Source organism: Anopheles arabiensis, chromosome 2 (assembly GCF_016920715.1).
Source record: "Anopheles arabiensis isolate DONGOLA chromosome 2, AaraD3, whole genome shotgun sequence".
Taxonomy (NCBI): domain Eukaryota; kingdom Metazoa; phylum Arthropoda; class Insecta; order Diptera; family Culicidae; genus Anopheles; species Anopheles arabiensis.
In genome coordinates, this window is record NC_053517.1 from 34046776 (window position 1) to 34074264 (window position 27489).

Below are 27489 nucleotides of genomic sequence, written 5' to 3' on the forward strand. Positions count from 1 at the left end.
AAAACATCCTTGGTAGAGTATACTTCCTTGTCCCACGGTCGTATTATATCACCCCCATTGAATATTCATTACCCTGCTAAGCTCCATTTAGTGAAGCTGTACGAATTACCCTGTCTGTAAATGATAGAGCAAAAATCAATAGCACCCCAAACGCAGACAGTGGTCGAAAGTAATCCACCAGTGGATTGTCCTGTGGCACGAGACATCGAAGACACCGGCACAAATTCCTTCGCCCATCCAGCGCGGGCTCACCGATACCGAATGAATTAATCTTTTCCATCTCCGAGACGTCGCAGCAACAGCAACCAGCGTGACGGTTCCGGGTGGAATCCCGTTCGGCTGTGGGCAGATTCGTGGGAGCCGCATTGTATAAATTATGGCGCTCGGTTGCTGGTAAATGGTAAACCAAACGGTAGTTAATCGTACTTTGAATTCACACCGTCAGCTGGCTGAAGGAATCCGGAGCAGCATGAATTTTTCCACGGCGAGATGATAAAACGATTGTTTATTTAGACCGCGTGCCACTGCGCGCGGGGAGCGGTGGAGAAAGCGAAGGGACCAGCAGCTCATAGCCTAATTTGTTACGAGTCAAACCGGCCGCAGGGAAAATTAATTTTCCCTCATCTCCCGAAGTAGGTCCTGCTTACCATGACTTTACATGCAATCGCCAATGCACAAACAACAGCGTGGTTGTCACCGTTTGTCCATTGTGTAGTTAACGAGCCACAACTATTACATCTCGATGACGGGAAGCGAGCGATATCAACAGGTCGTTTGTAGTTCGGTGGCAAAAAGAGACCAATCAAGAACGAACTACACTGGCTTACACGGATACGTTTTCCATCACCCTTTGCCGAGCTAGCCCTGCACTTCGCTCGTGCATTTTCCCTTTTTGCGAACACAAACTTTGTCCTACCTACAGCCTTGGCGAGAATAGCTTCGCGAACGGTCCCGTTTGCTCGAGAATCACTTTACTCCGCATTGTTTACGATAAGTAACACAATAATCATGACAATTTATTTTTACTTTCCCCTTCCCGCGTACATTGCACTTTCACAGCAGAAAGAGGTTGGCAGGAATCGTTGTTGAGGCAATGTTTGTTTCTGTGTTTTTTTCCTGATACTATTTCGCAGTCAAAGTTCGCTGGTGTAGTTTTCCCTCGTGTCCATTTACCACGCCGTTACCATACTATGAATGGAAACGATCATGTTTGCTACCGCGCGGTACTGTTTCTCTTCCGGAAGTGAGCAATTTAGGACGTTTGCAGTGTCGTCGTTGCTCCCTTCGTTTGCCCATTTTTGTCTATCTTCAAAGGCGTGCCAGTCTTTTTTACACATGCAGAGGAATCCAGTTGCAAAATTGATAGAAAAAATTGTTGAAAAGTTGTTGTTGTTTTGTAATAACACATGGAAAAGTTTTAGCAGAACAGCGTAATAGAAAATTTAATTCATAGCTAGTTCATGGAACTGTTGAACAACTACTGAATCTAAGAATATCTTTGTTCATATCGAATTATTTTAAGCCTTAAAATGTTACTTTTGTCTCAATCCTGTTACGAACCTATTACTATCCGACTGATGCAACATGTTTCCCTCGTACAACACGAAAACTTCCGAAGCGCGACGATTCCTACTATATTTGGCGTCTTCATCGCTACCCAGAATTGGATTAAAGAAGACTCAAAATGGTGATCGATATAGTAGCGAACCGAATTTGTAATTTCAATATCCGAAACATTGCCACCGGAAGCACTATTTCCGTCGCGAAACGATTTCCGACCAATTAAGAAGTAAGCGGAATATGGATAAAAGCTTCCACTGTACTTGATTCATGTGATATTTATTAGTGAAAGTGATTTAATAAAGAATCTTAAGGTGAATGAGCAATATGTAAATTTTAGCTATTTTTTAACAATTTCTCGAAAAATCATGTTATAAGGAGTTGCTAGATAATGCACACGAAAAGAAAATGTAAAAATCATCATAATTGCACTATAACATATCTTGTTCACTGAGTGCTCAACTTTGAACTGCGTTAAGTGTATTGATTCTGCTTTAAAATGCATCTAAACCCAGACTGAATTGTGCTGTGGTATCCTCCCGAAACCACTTGTGAACAATTTTCATCACCGAGTGACCTAAAATACTTTCCAATTCTTCGTAACCGATCCCTGCATTACTTCCAATGTTTAACCTAGAAGAAACTTATCTGGGTCTGTTTAGTTTTTGTTTTGTTTTGTGCACAAAATGTTAGCAACCAATCAAGCTACACGCAATGAACTGTTTTCTCTACCACAAAGCGCCTGGCTGAAGATGCCAGTGGAGAAAATAGGTTGTACTTTCCGTTTAAGGATGAGTTTCTAAATTACTTTACCACTTTTCCAAGGAAATCGAATACCGAAGGGCAGTGTAGCACAGATTCACTATTGATCGCGATGGTTCAATCTACACTGATACAAGGACTATTTTATCGGACAAATTCACAGCAAGAGAATGGTGTCAGCAAGCTTTTGTAAAAACCGTAAATCCGCATCACCGTGCATGCAGCTGCAAATTGCACCAATGCAACTATTGTTGAACTTAAATTGTACATTATGGTAGTGTAGGTCAATAAGGCTTTTCTATCGTTCGACATAATACCACTATCATACGCTAGTCTACTTAGCGTTATGTTGCTGTCGAACAGAACATGAACCTTAAATGCTCATTGATTGCAAATGGAACATAATGCAGGCAATTGCTTTGATATTGTAAAAAAATAGCAAAAAAGGGCTTGTGAAATAGTCCATCAATAATTCAATTTGCACCTAAAGATCAAAATAGTTTCGACACGAGATAAACACATCTGGTGCAGTGGTGCTGGATCCTCGACCGATCGAACCACCGCTTGGTATTGTATCGCACTTTTTTCAACTACCCTCGCCCCTCAGCAGGAGTGCATATAGACTGGACGGCGTGTACGCTTTAGCAATTTACACCTTCGCTGGTCCGTGTTGTCCACCGGATCGATCCATCAATGGGATCAGCAACATGGGTCGTTGGGGGCGACAAAATAATGCCAACCAACGGTGCCAACATTGACGCACAAGGAAACTCATGGTGATCGTGCAATGGTGGCGATACTACTTTTGGCTAGGTTTTTTTTTTCAATTCCAGTCCCATTTGTTTGCGTAAAGCTGCTTAACATTTTATATTAATTTTCTGTCTAGTGCTGGTGGTGTACTAAAAACTTTACCTTATGTTACGGTGGCTTTCACTAGCTTTCACTGACTGGTTAAAAATAGCGCACATTTGTTTTTCTCTTCTCTTTAAATTCTTTTTTTTATATAAACCATCTGTTGCGTGAACAATTTTGGGCGAAAATTTGTTGTTCCATTTATTAGATGGTTGCCGAAACGTTTCTACCTTTTATGATGATATTTTGGTGTACGCATAGAATTCAGTGGCAATTAGGATTAAAATGTTGGTAAAATACTATCATAATACTTTACTGTTGATGATTAAATTCTCTCTTAATAGTCTCTTCGTAAAAATATTTCAATTGAAATGAATTGAATTGAAACTGGTTCAAATTGTTATATTTTTGAATGATCAAATTTAGCATGAAATACAGAAACACACCGGCCACGAATATAGTGATTAAGTCAAACAACTTCGTTTTGGAACCTGTCGCATTTAGGCAGTAAAAGTTTAGATATCAATTAATCTAAAAATATCCTGTCATAGTCAACCGTAAGGACACACACTTTTAACACCATAAAAAGAGGTGAGAAAGTACCAAAAATACAACACACATCCATTCTTCCCCGCCTCGTCGTTCGAATGGGAGACACCTGTGCTTCGCACGGCATACGCTGTGGTCCGTTGGTTCTGTTTTTCTCCTCCCCAGCGGGACACATGATGTTTATAGCTCACGCAAATATTATTCATCGAAAGGCAAGCAAACCTCCATTCCCTCCTCAGCTCAACAGCCTTCCTCAATTATCAGTGAAGGTAGACGGGGGGACAATTCACAAAACGGGGCTATCACCTGGGTACAGTATTTAAAGAAGGTGTTTTCCGCACTGCTGTCGGTTAGTTTGGTTGGTGAGTGGCAACGATGAAGATCCACAGGTAGTGCTAGTGTGTTTTGAAACTTTTAAGGCCTTTGTGTTTTGCTTCTGGTGGCTTAGTGTCAAAGTGTTAGTTTCGTACGAAAAAAACATCCCGTAAAGTAAGTGAATAAATGCAACAAAACGTAAGAGCTAGTGTGACATGCGTGGAAACAAATTTCGGTGTTTTCAAATTGTTTTTCATAATTATAGCTTTTACCTTTACCAAAGTGAAATGAATAATGATACAATGGTGGTTCACCTTTTCGGTGGGATTAGCATCCACCTTTCCGACGTCTCTTTCGCGGTAAAGGTCAGTTTGAGTTGAAAAATGGTGACATGCAATTTTAATGAAGGCGCCCATCATCATGGCGCTAGAAGCCGTGCGTGTACGTGTGCGTGTGTTGATTGATTGCTTTAGCTTCTGGACACAACTTCCTGAACCGTGCACGCCGTGCCAGAAGGTCTGGTGAGTTTGATCTCACTAGCAGCACACGGGGAATAAAAAGTAATGCCAAAAGCAATATCGATTATAGCACGTTGCGCCTGGTATGGTAACGTTTAAATCACATTAAGCAAATTACGGCCGCTTCCGGGTAGCGCGAATGGAGCACCGTCAACCCGTTTTAGCCCAGCATTGTTCTCAGGTGAACATGAAAATTGAAATTGTTTGCCTTTCTTTTACACCGGTCGAGGTTGAATTATTAATCGAACAAACTTGTACATTTGTGACATGCGGTGTTCTGATGTGTGGGCTGAATGCAAACAGAGAAATATCAACTCATCTGCAAATACAATTTCAAAGCGCCCGATTTAACATTTAATAATCATTTTCAATATTTACTGCATTGTTTCCCGAATAATCTGTAGCAACAGAAAAATGATAATTATTAATTGAAAATTCTCTATTTGCTTTCGTGCCAGAAAGCACTTCTCACCCAAACGATATTAATAGCATATCAATAACACTCCACCCAATCCAATCAAACGCCAGTATCAAAAGCATGAAAAATACATCCCAATCGAAGGTTGATTATTGTTGACCACTCGCTTATTAGGTGGCAATCATCATCATCACCATCACCACCACCGCCCGCCCCAAAAAATGGACCCAAGGACAGTGCAAAGGTTTCACTTGTAATTTAACTCCACCGACTATATTTGTACCGTTCCAATACCAAATATTTAATTGAATCTTTTCATTTTTCGGCCATTCAATGAGGGATACCATTTCGGCCAAGGTTTCACCCTTGCCCTCCATTTCACTGCCAGACGATCGGTGGCTGAGCTAATTTTCACACTTTCATTTCATTTGTCCATTTGTATTCGCAGCAAAATGAAGGCAATCCTATGGCTCTGGACGGCGGTGATGGCGTTGCTGTGCGTAAGCCTGCAGGTGTCCGCCCTACCGTACAGTGACAGCCGCGTTGTACAGGTAAGTTTGTCAAAACTGAAATACGAAAAAGTAAGATATCTCCTGTTTTTTTATGATCACACCAGTTAACAAAATAATCTGTAATCTGTAAAAATCTTCCAAATCTCTTGTAAAATAAATTGCAAAATTTGGCATCCAATAATGTATTGACAGCTATTCTTCACATTCATTTGAAAATTGAAAAGGATGTTTGCACTACTTTATCGGGTATTAAAATATGTATTACATGATCCAAATATTCTATCCTAACGTTTAGATTTAAAATATTATTGATGTGATGTACAAAACGCCTTAAGCTTAACGGAAATCAAACGAAGACGATACAACACTTACTAAGCCTTTCGGATAGGAACGATCAAAACCTCTCTGCCCCGTTGAATCATCGTCTTGGCGACATCAATCACTCACCATGTTCTGTGAAACAATGTTCGTATTTGCAGTTTAAACTTGTACCATCCATCCGGCAAAATTTCCTTTAGCCCCGGGGAGCGAGTTTTCCAGCTGACGGATGTATTTGCTTCTGTAGACTTCCCGTGGTGTATCTGCTGCCTACTCTCGGGAAATCTGTCACCCAAGCAATCAGTCACAGCAATGTCTGTTGTGTGGTTTCTTTTTATCTTTCCAACACCGCCCAAGGTGTGAACGGGCGAAAAAGAGTGAAATGACAGTAGTTAATTAGTGTGCCTGTCACACCATGCGGCTGGATGCGGCGGCGCGTACAAAACGGATAGCGACAAAACAACATTTAAACCGATTAGAACTAGCGCACGCCTGTTGCTGAGTGAAGCGACCACTAAAGGATAAAAAAATGGATTTAAATTAATTCACACTCATATGCACAGCTGAATGGTTGTTACTGTTTTGTCTATTTTTCAACGACCACACACACTCAACCGTTGGTTTGCTGAGTAGGAAACGCGCAAATACGTTCCACTGAATGGGTTTTGTTTCTGTCAAAACGCTGGTCCTGCCTCACTCACTTCAGCATGAGTGGTTTCACATCTCTTAGCGATAACCGTTGGCAACCAAGCACAACCGGTGGGCAGAAAAATGTTCACTTACAGGCACAACGGTTTCTAGTGTATTTGCAAAAACGGGGAGAAATCGTTCCCACTCCCAGCCTGTCATTATTAGCGGTCGATGCAAAGCAATCGATGCCGGGAAAGCCCAATAGTACCCTGCAGTATGTTCGACCCATAGTTGTGTTTATTAGCTTTTTTGAAATATTTACCCACCGCCTGCAATCGATTGACATTTCGGTGAGCAAATATGTCAGCGGGCTGGGCTGACCGTTTGACAGTGCACCGTGGAATGGTTTCACGGCGGTTCACAGGTGAGTGAGTTAACAAACACACGCTGCTTTTCAATTGCAATAGGTCAGCTCGCCGATGCGTGTGTGTGCCGTGTGAGTCCATCTGGTTGACGCAGACATTATAAAAAAAACGAAAATGGTAAACATCATTAATGGAGTTATTCAATTCATGTTCTTTTTTTGGCAAATAAATAAACACTTTATTTATGTTTCCACACAAATGATTGATTCAATCGAATTATAACCAATTTGAAAACAACCAAGCCTTTCCCCTACACCAAAACAGCATGCAAGTTGACAGTGTTGAAATGGAAACCGTCCCAGAATATTCAGCTAATGTCTAATTTCCCCTGGCTACTGTGTACGTCGCCCCGAGACAGATCCCTTACCTCGCGTTACCTACGCTTTCCATGGTGGCAAGTTTGAAACAATAGGGCAGCCACCACGCAACTCTACCCGTACCTGTGCCCTGGTTTTAGCTAGAAATGGTCGACCGGCGCTTAAACGGAACCACTCCCTGGCTGCAACGGACAGTGTTTATGTGATTTATTCAACCGGTTGTCCTCGAGCAACCGAAGTGCTTTGGGAAATTGTACCATTTCCACTGTATCCTTGTGCAGGCTGACTTTCCCCTTTCATGCTCTCGCACTTCCTTTGCCTGCCAGCCAGGAACGGTTTAATAGAAATGGTTACAACTGCATCCCAACTGCATGCAGGGGAACCGTTCGTCTCACTGAGCGCTTTCATCCTTTATCAGGCACAGGGTAGACGAACCACTACTTGCTGACGGGGTGGGAAAGGCTGGAGGGAGATTGCTGGGTGACCCGCATCGCTTCGCAAGTAGACATTTCCCCGTAACTGATGACAAGCACGTGTTGCGGAACGATTGTGCCGGCTTTTCCAATGGTTTCACGCAGTGTACGCCCGGCCCTTGGCAGCCAATTGTCTCCGCTGGAAAAGGATACTTAGTGGCGGTACGTTTAGCGATAAAATTAATTTTATGATACAACCACTTGGCGTATGTATGATGGATGGAACGATGTTGAGTGATTTCTAGGTGTTTTCGAGTGTGCTTGAATGTTCATAGTCGTTGTGGAAAATGTGGTAACATTCTTGGAAAGACTACCTTTAGGTTTGAAAAAGGGCAAAACTATACCATTTAATTATGCTTGCGAAGTGCGGGTTGTATTTTGTATGTTTTACTGAATGCTTTTGCTTTAAAATTTAAAGCTATACAATTATAACAGGAATAAAGCACAAAATATTGATGCCAATAGGCACTTACTAAGTGCGAAGGAAAGAAATAACTTCCAAAAATAGTAAACCATATTACGAAATAGAACATTGGATGCTTTCCTATGTTAAATCTATACATGCTTTCGAGACTTATTCAGTACCACGCAACCGAATAGACAGTTCTTCAGGTGAGGAAGGACGGTCCATATGAGGCTTGAACCCATGAGGGGTATGTTATTCAGTCATACGAGCTGACGACTGTACTACGGGACCGACGACTGTACCCGGGACCCTTTTCCATTAGTTAGGACATTTAACATTCGTCTCCTTTACAACCAACGGAGACATTCTAAACATATATAGATGAAGGATATATCCTTTTAATAAAATATTAATCATAGTTTGTTTGTTTTGCTTTGTTTATTAAATTATGGCTAAATTTGTGTATGTACTTATGACTAAATTATCGAGTAAACCAAACCCCGGTTATGGGATAATGAGGCAATATAGATAGGCAAAACCACAGTAACGATTTTGTATCCTTTCGCCCGTTCCAACGGGGTAAGAATATGACACCGTGTTAATGACCTTCTTTTTCCCTCTTCCATCATTTTATGCTCACCCTTGGCACGCGGCCTACCCAACCGATGACCAACCGACGCTCCAACCTGGCAGGAAAACAGTCTACTTTCGCTGAAAAGGACGAAACCGTCGCTGTCGATCGTTAACCCGCTGGATGTGCTACGGCAGCGAATCATCCTCGAGATGGCTCGAAGACAGATGCGCGAAAACACTAGACAGGTAAGAATATTACTACGGCATTATTACATCGATGAACGTTTTTATTGTGCCAGGGAAGGCAGAAAGCGCAATAAAGAAAGAAATGGCACGTGTGGGTAGTGATCAGCTCACTCCAGATGATACAGTCATTGTAGCACGTTTGGCGGTCACCATCACCGCAGCCTGCAACATTATCGTTGATGTCATTATTATACCAAACCACATATCGTCGGATTGCTTACCTTCCCGTACGCCAATGCTATAATCGTGTTGCTGTTCTTATTGAGGTTTGTTTACCTGTAGTAGTTTGGCCCAGTCTCTCCCATCCAAGAATATGACAGTAATCCATACAGTGGCGCCTTTCTATCGATGACGAAAGGACTCTTGCTCTGCTTGCACAAGAGTTCCTGTTAAACCCCAAATCCACGTTTCGCGTAGGTTTTATTCAACAAGTGGCAATGGCCATCCGTTCCGGGTAACTTTTAGCAGAAACAACCCCGAAAGCAAACAGAACAGTTTCGGGTGGATGGCCAGCTGTCATCACAGCCGTTGTAATCTCTTCGCTTTATCAGACAACCGTTTCGATGGTCGATTCTTACGTCGAACGGCCCCATGTTACTGTTCCCCCAAAACATGCATACAGGAAAAGGTAACATCATGATTTACACTGTACGATAAGCTGTTTTTTTTTCGTCGGGACTATTTGATTGTAGTGTTTGCGTGTTTACCTGTGCAGGACGTGCTGTGCGGGCAGCCGAGCAAAGTGTTACAGTTCATTTATACATTTCATTCAGAATCGGAAAAAAAACATAACGCATTTACACGTTTTACCGTAACTGGGTTTGCTATTGACGGAGATAAGTTGTATATTGCAAGTGCTCCTCAGGCGCCGGACGATTGTGAGTGAGCTGGGGGGACCATTTAAACCACCCAACCAGCTAAAGCAGCACATTCAGAACTGCTTCGGGTTAAATCCCACACTGTTGCTTGACCGTTTGATTGCATATTTGATTACCAAACCGAAAGAGGTGCCCGATCGTTGCCCGTTTCATACAAAGCTACCTTCGCCGTTTAGCGTGCTGAATTAGGAAAAGCTAATTTTGGTAACGTTCTTGGTGGGGATTCGTATCCGTTTTTCTTCTACCATCACATAGCTTTGTTGCAAAAATATCCTTACCATCACGGTTAGTAGTACGTGCTTCGTTAACGAATGGGAAGGAAGCATCAAAATTGCTTTATGATTTACGACACGTTGTTTTGATAGTAGTAGTAGTATTTTGTGTCTTTGGCAAAGCCGAACAAGGATGTATAAACTAAATCATGCACTTTCCATGTACAAATACAAACAAAATTCAACATTTTACCATTAGATGAGATCATGTTTATGTTGTAAAATATATTTATATTTTTTATGTTTAAGTAAGTTAATTTCAATGACCTGTCAACGATGTAGGAGCATGTATTTCTTTAGACACCATTAACATTACCAGCAATGCAACTTTTCCGAATGGAAAACTTCATCTTTTGGAGCTCAAAAACACGTGACTGCTGCTTAACGCGCAAATTGTGCTTGCGTCAGACTGCAGCATTTTCCCTAAAATCGATTCTGCACTTTGCATTAACCGAAACTTTAAATGGAAAGCTTTTCATCCGCCTAATCTTGACACCGCATGTGCTTGACAAAATCCATTCCATGGCTTTAAAGTCAGTATAAAACAGCTCTCGTTGCTCGAATCGATTAGTTTCTGATATGGAAATTTAGTTTGTTAGCTTTGAAAACATTAACAAATTGTTTGTATGTGATGGTTTGTTTCTATTGACTAGCAAAATAAAACGTATAAAACAAGATGTTTCATCGCGAATGGAACATTGTTACGAGTATCGTATGACCAAACTCTTCCATTTATTCTTTCGGTGAAGTTTTTATTGCAACAGGATGTGTGGAGATTTTCAAGTGTTTGCTTTTTTGTGTCGAGAGCAAATTGGATTCCGTCCCATATCACTTCAACGATACTTGCCGGCTTCCACCACGCGAAGCATCAAAGGAAGAAGCCCTTGTTATCCTTGTCTTACTTACTGTCGATTGTAGCAATACGTTCGAAAACAAAAAACAAACATTCGTCACCAAAGCGCATCAGCTGACGTTAAACGATTTGAGACAACACACGCGTCAAACAGCTACACGAGCCGTGTTCAGATCCAACACTACCATTAAACTGTTTGTGTTCGGATTTGGATTTGGTCTTCTTGCTCATGGGTGGCTTGCTTCACTCGTTTGGCGGCTCGAACGTGTGAAACCGTCTTCTGAACGTGGAGCGCAATGACGCGCTTACTTCAATTGGCCTCGCCGAGATTAAAACATACATTTCTTTTGATTTTGCATCTTTGGGAGAGGGAAAGGAAACAAACGAAAGGTCATAGGTTTCCCCGATGCTTTGGCCAAAATAGAAGTGTGATCGGAGAAAATTGTACATTTTAGCACACACTGAATTTAAAACATAGCGCTGCAGGTCCTGGTCACCATAAATATCGTTCGTTGGTTCGTTTACGCACGCAAATATCCCATCAAACTGTAATGATCCCAATTTGCTGCGCTAGCGAGCTCGCTCTGTTGCCTACTGAACTGAACCGCACGTCAGTGGCACGTCGCGACTTGGCTGGATGAAATGTATATACGGTACGTGTGAGGTCTCGGGGCAGTGGGCGTGCATCATTACCAGCAGCAGCAGAAAAAAAGGTGGTGGCGGAAATGTAAATTGTTATTTTGGTGAAATTTGACACGATTTCGATTTGATGACAATGTCGCTCTTCGGAGCAATGGTGTTGCGCTGTGGCTGTGTACAACGACGTTAAGGAATGTTTCGTTTTTAGACAGGGCGTAAAAAAAGAGAGCGATACCCATACGAATTTGATAGCAGATTGTAACATTAGTACATTAACATTGATTAACAGGAGGATTAGGCAAAAGCAGAGATTTTGACATTGAGCAAGAAATTTATGAATTATCCAAAATTAGAACATTGCCTAGAGTGAAGATCCAAATTTGGCAAATAGAACCTTTCCTACGCCAATTAATATGCCAAGAAAGTGTATGTCTATCGAGGGAAGGTTAAAATAAGTATGAAAACGCGTACAGAAAAGCAGAGATGATATGGTTACTTGTTTTTTTTTTTTGGGTTTTGGACAGGATGTCTTATGTTTATTAATTAAAATTCAACGGACCTCGATACATTTGATTTAATCTCATTTCAGTCATAGTTTTTGTCACGTTCAGTTTTAATTTAAAATAATTAAAACGTAAAAGGTTTTAATTATACGGCTCAAATACTACTTAACCATTTTGAGGATTGGGAACCGATGGAGGAAATAAATTAACTCAATACGTAATACATTTTATTTTAGCATATTCCATAAATAAATGACCTTTCGATGGTAGTGCTTAAATGCTACCTAGTCTTTCATTCTTCAGTCAATAATTATGAAACAAATTGTCAATGAGAGCATTTAAGCACTACCATCGAAAGGTCATTTATTTATGGAATATGCTAAAATAAAATGTATTATTCAGTCAATAATTATGAAACAAATCAATACATAACAATTGAAGATTAACATATGCCAGGTGTCAAGAGAATAACCTCAGCCTCTAGACATCCGAGGCTTTTGTCTAGCATGTCTCGGTCAGTTTTTCACATCATCAAACTTATTGCAGGTTAATGTAGCCACTGATCATTGATTCTCGGTTGTTTCACCTACATAAACATGATGTATCGTTCAATTTTCATTTGAAAATAGGTTTAAAACCATAATGAACGTGCTTATTATTATCAAATCTCTGCACCAACAAGCAAATTTCTCGCTTTATCACTGCTGAAGAATAATTCCTCCTCTAAAAAACGATATTGTCTGCCACACTTCCTGAGCGCTTCAATACCCGGTGTACACACGCTGTCTTTGAGCTTTGTTTTGCATTAATGCCGCTGCAGCTGTACACATTTCAAACAAGGCACACGCAGCAAGACGCTGGTAAATGGAAAATCTCTCTCCTGGCAATTGTGGCTTGCCAGAGCCACCGGCATGAATTGGCTGACTTAATCAACCACGGCTAATGATGATGCCGACCGGAAATGATATTTTCCCATTTCCTTCCTTCCTTCTTTTCTCCAGTCACATCCTTTCATGTTACGTCTACCGTGATCACCGTGAACAGCAATGAAATTATTCCGCGTGGGATTGGCTCGTGTCAGGAAATGGAATAAAAATCTCAGTTCTTCGGTACACCGTAGTCGACACCGGGCTGTGAACTACCTTGAACACGGGAAAACAATCGAGCGAGATAAAGAGGAAATGATGGGAAAAAAGCACACAGTATATTAACAAGCAGATGAATGCAAGTTGGTCGTGCTGCATAAAATTATCCACAGAATTGTCCCCGGCAATAGAGGTTATTCTGGAAACAAGGGAGGAGAGCTATCATGAAACTGTTTGGCATTCATTTTCGTGTTTTAAAAAGTGATGAACTCCTCGGTGACCGACCATAGAGAGGCTGCAAACGGCTTCTTTTTTTTGTCATTGAAACGTAACACTAAAGGATAGCTTTTGAAAAGTGGCATTTTAATGATTGAGTGATGATTATCATCAAATGTATATTGCATTTAAATGATTGTTCTCCATGGTTATTCCACTTCCAGGTCGAGCTGAACAAGGCACTGCTGAGGGAAATCGGTAAGCGAAGTAGCAACCTGTACGATGGTTCCGAATACCCACCGGACTACACCTACTACGATCGCAAGCTGTACAATCAGCACGTCCAATCGATGCCCGACCGCGGCAGTCCCGCCGAGGATGAGCTGGAAGCGGTCGTCGAGAGCCTGCTGCGCAACCAAGGACTGACCGCAAGGGACGGCAATTACGCCGGCAAGCTTCAGCGAACACGCTTCATCAATGGTCGACCAATGCCCGCCGCCGCCGCTAGCCTTCGTGGAATGGCGAGCAACCCGATGGCTCAGCACGACCAGCCCCAGCAGCTAAGCAGTCTTTTCAGCAACGAGGAAGAACGGGAAGATCTCAAGACAAAGGATCAAGCTCTCAGGCAATCGCTCTCGGTGGGCCAGGATCTGGACCAGACGAACGGTGGCAACGGTGAGGAGGACGAGGATCAGGACGGGCACCAAGCAGGACGGGTCAGTGGTACCGGTACCGGTGTATTGAAGCCCATGCAGGACACAGACAACCTGCTGGAGCAGCCCAACCAACCATCCGTATCATCGCTGTCGTCGTCGTCGTCGAGTGATCGAAACAGTGGCACCGAGTTTGGACCACGGTACGTCTACGGTATGTACAAGAACCGATACGCCAACTAAATCTCCGATGCACACGCGCACACAGTATCGACAACCCACACGACTACATGACGCCACTCTACAGGAACGGTTCTGGAAACAAGCACCTATCTGCGTAACGTAACGTTTGACCCAACAGGTACACTGTATATCCTAATTGCCAAAACAGAGGAATAAGAGGAAGAAGAAGAAAAAGGAGAAGTGCAAAAAAACACTAACAAAAAAAGAAATACAAATTCAAAAGAAAGGATAGGCTCAACACAGCGACAAGTTCGTAGGTCGCTCGCTTTTATTCAATGGACTAATAAAGACACAAAAGAATATTACTACAAACCAACCAGAACAACAAAAAAACAAACATACACAGCTACATTGAAACCCTTTTACACTAGCAAGAAAAAAAGAACAAAATCCCTTCTATTTACACACATTTAGATACTCTTAATAGGGAGCTGGTATTTCACAGACGGTCCTACCGCATGGAAAGAAAATTGCACGAGTTAAATCAATAATCCTTGGCTTAATTTGCATAGGGAATCTATCCTCCGGAACACAGTATCATACGTACTAAAGCGCTTGAACACACTTGAAAACGCTACCAAGCATCCTTCCCTCATTGATAGATAGTCACCGAGGGTACGTATCAAGGACTTATGACGTTGGCGAAACCTTATTGCTGGTATGGATCGTTTTAACGGGCCTCGGGAACTCTTCAAGTTCAAGAAGCAGGAAAAATTAAGTTCAATTTCACTGATCTTTTGTTTAGTTTTAGCTCCCGCTACTCATCCACATGATTTGCGCCTAATAGCTCAGCGTTGTGGCGTTGCTTGATGTTTGTCTGCTTCAAGAAAATGTCAGCAAATGTTCACCTACCAACCAAGGTTGCCCCTTTGATATTGGCTTCAAAAGGCAGCAATAGAGCAGTTAGAGCTGTCTAGCCGATTGTCCGTATGACCCGTAATGTGTCTAGAAATATTGAAGCGTTAAATTACGCGACCCAATATCATACTGCTTCTCGAAAAAGTGCTCCAGGTACTTGCTTGCATGAGCTGATACAACGAAACCCCGCACCAAGGCCGGGATGCACTCTACTCGATGCGTGACACGGCACCATTTGGCAGCCGGGTGATAAGCGTTAGCTCGGTAGACAAAGGCTTCCCCAAGATGGGCAAGAAATTGAAGAAACACGCACAGCGCAGCCCTCCCCAACCATTCTATTTTTGTTTTGGTAATATTATTTCGTTTATAAAACCATCCCACCGACAAAACGGCACCTTTTCCACATCCGTTAAGTACACGGCAAGGCAAATGTGTGAACCCCGCGTGTGGATGGTGCAGAATTTCCACTCTTGCCAAAGAGCCTTATCGCTTTTGTTATGGCAGTTTTCCTCGCATGCTGCTCTCGAGTGTAAGCAAGCATAATGCACTACACCATGAATAAATCCTACCACCGCCGTTGACGCTTTCCACCGTATTGCCGGAGGTCGCCTAATTGTTCATAATTCTTCACATCGCGAAAGTAAGTACTTTTTACGCTACTGTCTGCTTTCATGCTGGAGCCGGGTTGTTTGAATACAGTTTTCGTTTCACTGTCTCCCTCTCGGTGAAATTTTCCCACCGTTTTGGTATGATCTTTTCGGATGTTTCTTCCGCATTCCATCCACACAAGCGGAGGTGACACTCGAAAGAAGGCCAAAAAAACTGCCCCAAAAGTGCAGCAGGTGGAAAATTGTTACGGAATCCAAAAAAAACCCTCAGCCTTTCTCAGACAAATGAAAAAGGCGAAATGGTTGGCTGTAACGTCACCAGCGTTACACCGGTGGCTGGAATAGGCCGAACATTACGGCTGCTGCTGCTGCTGGGAAGCGATCGTTTCACTTCGTACCAACGGGGGAACAAAAACGAAGTAGCGTAGGACTGAAGCGTGATGGTTGGCTTGGCAACCTTGAAGCAAAGCAGAGAGCAGCTGGGAATGCCCACTGTGAGCGTGAAGTATGCGTGCTTTGCCATCATTTGACAGACTTTATTGATGCTGGGCGCTTTGCACCATTCTTCATATTGTTTTTTGGTTGTTTCTTTTTTTCTTCTTCATTTTGTTTTTATCATTTCTTGAGAGCGCCGGAGAACCGCCAAGGATTAGCTGAGTGGTATTTCGAGAGCATTCGCGCGCACATTAAATCTTGTGGCTGGCAAGACTTTGTGCGGTGTGGAAGCTTCTCATTGCATGTAATGCAAGCGCTCAAAGGTTCAAGCACCGGTCAGTGAAAACACCCGTCATCGCAAACGTCATAAGGCCTTTTTCGTTGCAATGTCCTGATAATCAGTGTGATGTCCTTTAATAGTCTGTATGCTAACCAAACTAGATCATCTCCATTGGCTTGATGGAAGGTTTTCATTTCCAACTGCACTGGATGATTTTCGTACAAACAACATTCTCTTCTGCACCGAAACATGTAAGTATGTGTCTTTAGGATAAAGTTGCAATAATTTTTAAAGAAAAACTCAAACCACCAAATAAGAGTTTAGTAGAAACAAACTGAAAACAAAACATAGTTCTTCATACTCAAATTTAGAGCGCTTGATTTTGTAAAGTGTAAACAAACCGCTGACCGCCAAAAAAGCAAACAACGCATGTATAAATAATTTATTGAATAAACAGTAAAAACCAAAACAAAACAAAAAAAGACCCCATTCATAAAATATCTCGCGTGTGGGTCATGGATTTAGCAATGGCAGGAAAGCTTATCTCCAGTAAGCGTCAAAAAGCCCAGGAATGGTTGTTTTTTTCTCGTGCTCCTGGTCAAGTGGACCGAAGCCGAGGACTACGCCGTTTACTGAGGTTCCGCGTAGCGAAACTAGCAAGCCTAATAAGAAGCAGGGAAATGGAATAAACAATAGAAAGTAAAATAGTGTGGATGGAATGGTAAAGAGCATTCACACGTATAAAACAAACTGAAAACCAAAACTAAATAATAAACACGGATACGGATAAGAAGAAAGCAAACGGAATGCAAAACATTACTCGTAAGTACGTTAAATCAACGGAGAAGAAGGGAAAGCTTTTCACGGATTACACCATGCAGGCTGCTGCTGGTGAACGGGGAACGGTGAAGAGGAGTAAAGATTGTTAAATCAAATGCTATACGAATAATCATTGCCGAGACGAAGGGGTCGATGGATCTGTACGCAGGAATAATGGACCGTTTCTTAGTCCGTTATTACGCGGTAAAACGATGAGCTAAGCCCGCTAGATCATAAACATAATGTTACAACATGGAGCAATGCGGAAGGCAAAGCTGGACAACTAACACGAACATTAAGAGGCTTACTTTAATTTTTAATCTACCTATCTGCACTGGCATCAAGAAGGGATAAGCCAACGAAACGAATGGAAAGATTACAAAGGATGTGCGCGATGCGTGTGAGTGGAGAAAATGAAGGAAGAGCAAACGACATTAAGAAAATACCCGGACATCTAACATCTTACTGGCAAAATTTACTGAAAAAAAAACAATACAAATTACGCTACACAAAACGAAACAGCTGATAGAGTGAACTTTTCCTCGAACGCTACTGGCCCTAACACATTCGTGTTGCCAAACCTATTGCGCTATTGTACATATATTCTTGACGTCTTCAAAAACAAAACCATTGATTCGCATTTAAAACTAGCATACCAAGGCGAGCTAATCCCAGCAAACTCAAACCAATGATTGACGGGGGGAGGAAGAGCGAACAAAGGATAGAAGAAACTAACCTATGAAAGCAAAGTTTCCAAATCTCTAAACCAATCTAAACCAAAAACAAATGGTATAAAATAAAGAATTTAATTTCTACAAGCAGCATGTTATTTGGGAAACTAAAAACAAACCAACAGCCGAATTTTGTCGTAGGATTTGTTGTTTTGGAATTATTTCCCTTAAATTGCTAAACTTCTTGAAGCTAAAAACACGTCGATGACAATACGAGCATGAGAACGAATGATGCAGGAAATGGTAAGTAAAAGGTAATATATATTTATTTATAAAAAAACATATTTAATTTTTTATAATTAAATATATTTAATTATAAAAAACCAGAAACACAGATAGAGTCCACCGAGTTGTTATTATAGAATAGAAAAAACTTACCTTCGCAAATTTTCATTTTTTTATATTTTTCAATTATCAATTAAACATCAAATTTGTGCGTTAAAAACAGTTTCTATTTCTATGTGTTTCACTCAACTTTTGTTACACTGGTTAAGACTTCTCAGCTTCGCTAAACTACACACTATCTGTGCACTAAACAATTCATCAATATCATCTCAAAACTGCATTACAATTGCAATTGTGTTTTTAACAGTCTTTTGCTAACAGAAGATTTATGTTGTATCATTGGAATATTCAATTTTTTTTTGTATTTTAATAGAAGGTTGTGGGTTTGAAACAACCCTACCATCCATGTAGCTAAAAATCACCTTGTACCAAACGATGCCCCTTTTTCCAGTAGGAAACTGTGCAGTTCTAAAAATTGTCCCCTCCCAAAGGTGACTGTGCGAAACACTTTGTGCAAATAAGATATACCACAATAAAACAATTCCGCCAATTCTCGCTGCCTGCCCACCTTAGTGGGCTTTACTTAATGTCGCAAAGCAGCGCAACGCCCCGCAGCGTCCAGTGGCGTGGATTAAAGTCCGTCTCGAAATCGATCGATCCGACGTACTTCTGGTCGGTGCGCTGGGGCTTCCGGTAGATCGGACACTCGTACAGCCGCGGATCCTTGCCGGCGGTGGTGTTGATCGCGTAAATGTAAATCACCGGCATCTGTTCGTACAGCACCTTGGGCTTCGATTCGATCAGCTTGCCACTGCGCCGATCCAACGATGCTCCTGGGCAGGGAAAGAGGAAAGGTTTTGTGGTAGAGTAACGGGTGGCAATATTTGACAAGAAAGACAATAATAATCCAGCCTTCCAGTAAGACGACGAAGAGACACACCTTCCAAAAATAAACCATATACGTAGACACCCTCCTGCGGCGGATCGTGGATGTCTTCCTTGTTGTGGCGCGTAATTTGATTCTGCAGCACCACGGAATCCAGGGCCCAGCCCTTGTGGGCTCGCGTTACCTCCTGTAGATAATGTACAACGGGGTCGGGGGAATGAAAATACACAGAATAAAACGAGCGAAATTGTATCATTGCGTAATATGATGGATTTTAGAAGGTTTTCGAACAGGACAATAAGGACTTGCAGGGTAGCGGTAATTGTATTTATAGCCTAAAAAAACCAAAAATAAAAGAAAGGAATAGCAAATTCAAAGAGATTCACACTCATTTAGCTACCAAAACGTTGTTTACTTTTGATATTTTGATAATTCAAACAAATCATGACTCAGGCTAGTATCTACATCTTGGATCTAAAGTCCAATTATAAGCTCAGGCTTATCGCATACCACTTCAAATCATGACTTAGCTGTAGCTTTAAGCTCAAACCACTCTTAACTTCATTGCTGTTCCAATTAGCCAACCTAACCCACCATAAGCCAGCGGTAAGACACCATCATCATCATCATCATCATCATCTGTGGTTTCTTAGCTTTGATCTCTCTTTACCTTGGCTTGTTGAGGAAAAAGCTTAGTAAAAACACTTCATTTTCCTACCACCGGATATCGCACTAGAGCCGCACTCTCTTCCACACACAAAAAAGGCTAACAACCCCCTGTTTCATCGCAGCGGGTAAAATGCTGTAAAAACGATTGAATTTTCCAATCAACCCACTTAAAGCGTTTAGACTAAGAAAGGAAAGGGCTCTTCACTTGGTCTACGAGGTTGTATTGTAAAGCTTCCCCACGCACCTGAGCACGCTGCCCGCCAATGAAGACGGTAACTCAATTGGCCACCGAGCTTGCAACAGCTTGCTTGGCCAGAGTGTACCAAAGGGCAGCACCGTAGTCCGACCACAAGACGTTACGTTCCGGGCACGACAACCGGTCCTTTTGTTTACCGCTCGTTAGTTGTTACATAAATCCGACCAAAACGGTTGCTTAGCAGTCGTCGGCCTGCACGTACCTCTACGGTGTAAGGATACATCCTTACCTATCCCAGGTACGCCACACTCGTACGCCACATCTTTGCTGGCACTCGCTCGACGATTGAAATTCTTCTCGCAACGTGACCTGCGATATCATGCCCTGCCCTCCCTATGGCTGAAGGAAACCCCGCAAAACTCTAACATGCAACTTAAACAAAATGTGTCACAGTTTGGAAGGAGCAGTGAACTGTTTAGCGGGCACAGCGGACCCATTCGCGCGGCAGGACGCTAGAAAGGGAAACTGAATGATTGTTTACGAAGTGTATTCTAAACCGGTCGTTGCTGTTTTACGCTCAAAAAAATAGAAATAGCTTTAAGTTCCTTAAGGAGTGTTTTACATTGATTTATATCGCTGTGTAAGACATTATCTTCAAGTTATTTTTAGAATGGTTAGCTTGCATTTACGTGTGCAGCTGTATTTTACTTATACATTTTTCTTTGATTTTCGATTTCACGTTTAAAGCTATATCATCGGCGATGCGATTCTCGCTTTTTGATGTATCACCCTGATAGTGTTAAGCACACCATGGCACGGCATACCACCGAAAGCTCTGCCGTAAATCGTCGCAAGGTGGCGACACAAAACACACACGCACGTGTATAGTCTTCCTCTTAACCGAACTGTATCAGCTCTACCGAACCTTGCTTCTGTTCATTCACTCGAGAGGAGTAAGTCCATCATCATCCTCATCATTATCATTATGATTGTAATCGACTCACAGTGTCACTTCGTATCGTGTCGCTCGCTATTCCAACACCCATTGCAGAGTAAATTACATTTTAAAGTACTCCCAGAGTTTGTGACCCTTCAACCTACCGCACGCTCTTCGTACGTATGCGTGAACACACAGGCGTCCCCATGTCAGCTATTTTCCCGTCATCGGTAGGAAATAATTAAAATGCAAAACAAATACTTAACCAGCTTAAACTGTGAAGGCTAATACTAATTGCGATGTCACTACGGTTAAGTGAACATTTTCCCATCATCCGGACGGTAGGCGAGCACTCTCGCCGCCTGACGACGCACGAAATGAGATGCTAATGATTAAATTAATCCTTCACGATGCACCGTACACGCACCGAACGCACGCTGAGGCCTGTCTGCTGGTGGATGGTGACCGATCCAAAACAGTCCATCACGCTTCCGTCGTTCTGTCACACTCTGGGGTTTCCCTGGCCCGCTCAAAATGACGTCATAGGTGCAGAACAATAGGCACGTCCGTTCCGGCTAACCCGTGCCGCCCGCTCGTATATCTTACCAGGCGAGGGTTTTATGACACTTTCGTGCCTGTCTTTGCACATTTGCGAAGCTTTCACCTGCTTGCAGAACGGCTACACTGTGTATGGATGGTTCGGGGACGCGGATAAACGAGGACATTTTCCATAATGTGGTGGTAAAACCCTGTGTTTACTGTGTCGAATATGTAGCTGTAATATGTAGCCGAAAGGGGGCGGTTGCTTTAGTATTTCGCATAGAACGCATAGGAAGAGGTAAAGCGAGTAATACACTCTGGCTCTTTGTAAAATATGTATCGCTTAGTATGACGCCACAAAGGTAAAAAGACTCTGTTCTAAGACGAAGATGGTGTTAGTGCCAAATAGGATTAGTAGGGTATTTAGAATGATGCTAAACATTTTCCAGTAGATTACAGAGACTTATATAGACGAAAAATCTATCAGGTACAAATACTACAATGTGTCGAACATTGTAGCTAAAATTGTCTTTTTAGATAAAGTTAACAAACCTATACAGTGGTGGGTATTCAAAATCGGAAACTTCCAATTCGGACGCTCTTTCTACCATGAAGAATGTTTTTATATTCCCGTTTTCGTTCTAGGCCGGCCTGTACAACTAGTAGGCTTGCCATTCAGCGACTTATTGAATAGCCATAGCAGGATAGTCAATCACAGTCCATGCGGGGCTTGAAACCATGACGGGCATGTTGTTAAGGCGTACGAATTGACAACTCTACCACGAGACCGGTAAAAATTTACCTTCTTTTATAAAACTTATTGCACAATCAAAAACACTGATTTGGCAAGAAATCAACAAATTGTAATGGACATCATGATTCAAGTTTCCTTATGAATCATGTGAATTGAATGAATTAATGAATATAATTCTGATATTTGATATCTGTTGTCCGAGGAAATTCATAATACAATACCACCCGACTGGTCCTATAGATAGCATATCATTTAACTGACTTTAAAAATCGTGTTTTGCACGACAAACCAAAACCCTAGAAAAAAACTGCCTTCCTGAACAATAGATACCTTAGCTAATACCCCATCGTGTTTGACTTTTGACAAATGATTCATAGCCAGCCACTGCTCATCCTAAGGAGGTACTCCACGGCTCCAGCTAATGTTAATCCTAAACACGATCATAATAAAGCCCGTGACCGTACCAGTATTGTTACCCGTACGTGAGCGGCATCACTGTTTGCAATCAGGTGTTTATCGATCTGCAGCGCTGAATCCCAGCACAAGCCGGCCAGGGCAATGATGAAGGTTAAGGATGATATTGATGCAAGAGCATCTCACGCCATAGAGCATCGCCCTACCCCCAAACGACCCAATGGGAATTGTCGCCGCAGAAGCAATACTAAATTTGTATTCTCGACTTATGATCCCAACCGCGGCAGTACCGTACTTGATGCACACACTTTCCCAGTTTTACAATTGTGGTAACGACGGTTGAGTGTGTTGTGTATGAAATCGGAAACCGAACAGGCAGCCGTGCCGGTATAGCGGGGTGTTGGTGGGTGCTTTTCTTGCTCATTGTTAACAGACCCGGCGAAGGTTTTGCATTTGGGGATGTAAACAGAAAGGCGGAGTGTTAAGTGTTGCTCAGTAAGTAAAGCCCAGCTGGGTGTCTGCTCTTCTGCGAAGCAGAATGTGTCACATAGTTTGTTTCCACTAATGCACACTACACAACCAACCCACCAAGCACTACACCGTTCCACCGTCCCATGAGAAGCAAAAAAAGGTACACATACACACACAGTAACGTCTTACCTGTCGCATTGCGGTTAGGAAACCCTGCTGGTTGAAGAATCCCGTCATCCAGAAAACCTGCAACGAAAGCAAGGAAGACACGGAGAAGGGCATAGGGAAACGGGATGGGAGATGAAGGAGGAGGAGGGCAAATCAATGAGCATAAAAAAGGAAAGCCAACATTACTGGTTCCGTATCATTTCCGGTGCGAATGCGGGTGGTAAGCGTTCGCGTCCGCACACTACCTTCGGTCGGTCATTGTTAATCCAGGTGCGGAACTGTTGATTCCTTTCCAGCAGCTCCGTGTACCAGAAACCGAGCGTCGTCGACTCCCATGAGATCTGCCACGAGGAGGAGAAGGTAAGTGGTGAGAAGCAAAGAAGCGGAAATTTTATCGAAATTATGTTTGCAGCATAAAAGCGCACTGGAATCATTCTTCATTTCGTTTCAAAAGAATCGCAAGCGGTACCAACACAAACACACTAAGCGAAAGGAGACAGTTGTGGTAGAATATTCAATGCAATTTTGAAAGAGATAAGGTTTATTTAAATTGATTATTATTTAAGCATGCAAATAAAATGTATTTATAGGTACGAAAAACGAGTGAGACACCCAATTACCTTCTGCCAACGCTCCGGGATGCGAGCGTCGTACATGGCGTCCAGCGACTGGCGCAGGTACTGGCTCATCACGATCGTGCCATCGATCGCAAGCTTCAGATCGCACAGATTGTTGTACACCGTGTTGATGACACGCTGCATACGATCGATTTCTTGTCTAATGTTAAAGCAGATGTTAAGGTTATGTGCAACTTTTCCCTTTAATTCCCCAACCCCCTTCATTACCCCCCCACCCCCTCCCCATCCACTCTCAACCCAGCACTTACCGCAGGAAGATGTTCATCGGCAGCAGTGCGCCCATCCGGGTGAGCGATTCCTTCACCTCGAACGCCACGTACTGCGGTGGCAGCTTGCGCAACATATCGCTCGCCAGCTGAAACACGATGCTTTCGCGGGTCTCGCCGCCGCCGCCACCGCCCTCCTTCGGCTGCACGCTAAGGATCGTGTCGAGGATGCCCTTCGCCGTGTTGATCTGGTACGTAATGTCCGCGTTCGGGTGCAGCCCGAACACTTCCGGCGTGTCGGTCGGCGGCAGCTGATTGATGTAGTCGACGTACACCTGGATGTTGCGCGAGATCGGCACCCGGTAGCCCTTGTAAAACTCGAAGCTCGGCGTCAGCAGATGCTCGCTGAACCACACCTGCGTGAAGGTGGTCAGCAGCCGCTTGTCGAAATCGTCCGTCACGCGCCCACCGTACATGACCTCGCCGAGCATGTAGCAGAGCGTCTGCCACGATACTCCCTTCTTGGGGTCCATCTCGTCCAGGTGGTTTTGGATGAACTGTACGCTGGCGGAAAAGTCCGCCTGGTTGAACTCGTACGGTATGTTCCATCCGAGCGGGCCAAACTTGCGCCGCTCCTGAACGACACAGTGCAGGAAGGCAACGGTGTACAGCAACGGTGGCCACTGTGGCGCGGACGTGTAGTCTAGGTAGTCCTGGGTGAAGGCGAGATAGCTGCGCTTCAGGCTCGCCCGTATGCCCTGGGGCGGTTCGTTCGTAAACTTGATCGCCATCTGCAGCAAGCCGATCGGGAACTGGGGGTGCGTTTCGGTCGTCACCCACAGCCGGAACGAGTCGGCCACGTGTTCGGTTTCGATCAGCACGTCAATGATCTCGTTGCAGAAGCTCAGCGAAAGGTGCACGTTTTGCAGCAGCACCCAGCCACCGGACGCCATGCACTCGCCCATCAGCTTGCGCGCGTGGTACTCCTGGCCCTGGCCCATCGAGACCGTCTTCAGCACGATGCCCTTCACCTTGGCCAGGGCGGCGATCTGCGTGGTCGGGTCGGAACCGATCGACAGGATGCAGACGAGCGGGGTGCGCGGTTCCGACTCCGACCAGGTGACCTCCAGGTCGAGGATGTGCATCTCGCCGTACTCCTGACCAAGGGAAACTTCGATGTATCGGCGCGCCTGGGATATCGTCCGGTCCGGACTCCAGGAGCGGATCAATAGAAGCTTCCGAAAGACATCCAGCTCGTGCTCGTAGTCGCACGGTATCACCTCCAGCTCCGGGCGCTCCGTCTCGTACCAGTTCTTCCACTCGCGCTCGTTGTACTCGATCTTCTTCAGGAGGCCCTGGAAAGTCTTGAGCTTGCTGATCTCGACCAGGTTCAGCCACGTGATGTCCAAAATCCATCGGAAAGGCTTCGGGGCGACCCCGTTCAGGTCCAGCGAGGCACCTCCCTTGACGAACGCCATGAACTCATCGTGGCTGATGTTGCCCTTCTGGTAGTCGATCTTGATTGCTAGCATCAGCGTAAACAGCTGCTTGTGCCGCTCGTACAAAGAGCGACTCGTGAAGGCCCACACCTCGTACGTCAGGTACTTCAGTATGATCTGGATGCGTTCCTCCGTGATATTGCTCTTCGTCGACTTCGTGATCGAGTTGTCAAAGATGATGAGAAACTGTTTCAGCGAGTTCTGGTACATCACGTTCACGTTCGACATCTCGACGATCAGGAAGTACAGGATGGAGCCGCGGGCCGCCACCGCCCGGAACTCTTCGCGCGCGATCATGATCTTCTTCTCCGTCACCTCCGATATCTTGAGCTTCTGGTTCACCTCCTCGGCGGTGGTTTTCGTCTCCTGCAGCACCTCGATCAGCGCCTCGTCGTCCACCAGCGAACCCTCGGTCGACGTCAGGCGGCAGAGCAGATTGCCCTCGAGCTCCTTCATGCTGCGCTGGTTCTTCATCACGCTCTCGAACAGCTGGACCCGCTCGGCCTCGAGCTCTGACTTTTCCATCAGTATCACACGCCCTAGCAGCTGGTCCTCCAGGCCACGCATAGTCACCGTGAAATCGATGATCGATGTCTTGGAGCTGATCTCCGGGCTGAACGGTGGGTTCGGCAACTTCGTGGTGATGTACAGCATAAAGCCGGGCATCACGTCACACTCCTTGTCGCCGACCAGCACCTTTTCGATCGAGCCCGACTTGATAAAGTTCTTCTCCAGCACATTGTCAATCACTGGGTCAAGCTCCATTCCAACGTCCTCAATCAGCAGTGGCCTGCCAAGCGAGAGGCTGTCTTCCAGATGCGTCCGGAAGTACTTGTGATTTAGGGACGTGATCTGCAGCTCGTTCTGATCCTCCTTCGACTTGATCCACAGCTTGCCCTGCGTCTGTGGATCGATCAGCAACGGGTAGCTGCTGGATTTCGTTACGATCAGTGCGTTCTGCACCGAGAGCTCATCATTCGGTAGGCCCTGCAGGTTCCACTCGGAGATGGTGGCCGAGTCGACGAGCATGTTGATGATGTTCAGGTTCGCCGTGAACGGAATCGTGCGAGTCTTCAAAATGTCCATCCACGTTTTAAACAGTGTGCCGCGGAACTCTTGGTTATAGGGGCCACAGTATGATAGAAATCCGGTCGCGAGCAGTACATCGCCCACCAGCTTACCGAGCTGAATCTTAAATTCCTTGCTCTGCTGCGTCCAGCGAGCTTTTTCACCGCCCAATCCGTTGATCAGGGCCGTGGCTGCGGTCATTTTCCGCAGACAACTGTTGGCCGCATCCGTCAAACGTTGCTTCTCCGACACGGCAGCATCGTACTGATCTTTCACCTTCTGCAATGCCGCTTCTCGCTCAGCAAGCTGATTTTCAGCCGCTGCCAAATCGTCCATAGCAATCTACAGGAGAGGAAGAAATGAATGTATCGTGCGGTACCATGGGCGTACATGGTACGTGCAGGATACGGTTTAATAGCTACTCCCCAACCCCAACCGGCTGCAATTTCCCCTACTTGTTTGACCCAACCACCCACACCCCGCCAAACATACCCTTAAACGTGCTTCCTGTAGCATAAGGTTAGCCTTTAACGGCAACACCTCCTTGTTTACGCCGTGAAAGAACGCCATCGCTTTCGTCCACGACAGCAGCCCGGCGACGTCACCGCAGACGCGCCGTGCCGTGTCCATGTTGTAGTCCTCCATGCGGAAGTACGGCTGCAGATGCTCGATCATCTCGTCGTTGATCGTGTCCTTTGGATAGTTCTGCAGCTGCAGCAGGAACGTTGTGCTGGCCATCATCTTCAGCGACTCCTGCCACGACGGCTTCGGGGACGGTGCGCCCGTATCGGCGATGACGGGGTGCAGCTTG

At 44.2% G+C, this 27489-nt stretch overlaps 2 protein-coding genes across 8 annotated transcripts in view; one reads left to right on the top strand and one right to left on the bottom strand.

Moving 5' to 3' along the window:
- LOC120895354 overlaps positions 1-18038 on the top strand; it is a 34762-nt gene extending 16724 nt beyond the window's left edge. For 6 of the 7 annotated variants that reach the window (XM_040298640.1, XM_040298644.1, XM_040298643.1 and 3 more), the window contains 3 exons: positions 5423-5525; positions 8749-8874; positions 13545-18038. In XM_040298640.1, coding sequence (XP_040154574.1) covers positions 5427-5525; positions 8749-8874; positions 13545-14216 — 897 coding nt within the window. In that variant the 5' untranslated portion in view covers positions 5423-5426 and the 3' untranslated portion in view covers positions 14217-18038. Of the gene's footprint in view, positions 1-4090; positions 4213-5422; positions 5526-8748; positions 8875-13544 lie in introns of those variants that run through there. The other variant, XM_040298647.1, reaches the window with a different exon arrangement.
- Positions 18039-18377: 339 nt separating this feature from the next.
- LOC120908611 (dynein heavy chain 5, axonemal) overlaps positions 18378-27489 on the bottom strand; it is a 23801-nt gene continuing 14689 nt past the window's right edge. Inside the window, exons 10-16 of the mRNA XM_040319800.1 lie at positions 27171-27489; positions 24154-27020; positions 23888-24044; positions 23513-23608; positions 23289-23345; positions 19173-19305; positions 18378-19065 (exon numbers count right to left, since the gene is read on the bottom strand). The exon at positions 27171-27489 is cut by the window's right edge and continues 2611 nt beyond it. Coding sequence (XP_040175734.1) covers positions 18812-19065; positions 19173-19305; positions 23289-23345; positions 23513-23608; positions 23888-24044; positions 24154-27020; positions 27171-27489 — 3883 coding nt within the window. The 3' untranslated portion in view covers positions 18378-18811. The remainder of the gene's footprint in view (positions 19066-19172; positions 19306-23288; positions 23346-23512; positions 23609-23887; positions 24045-24153; positions 27021-27170) is intronic.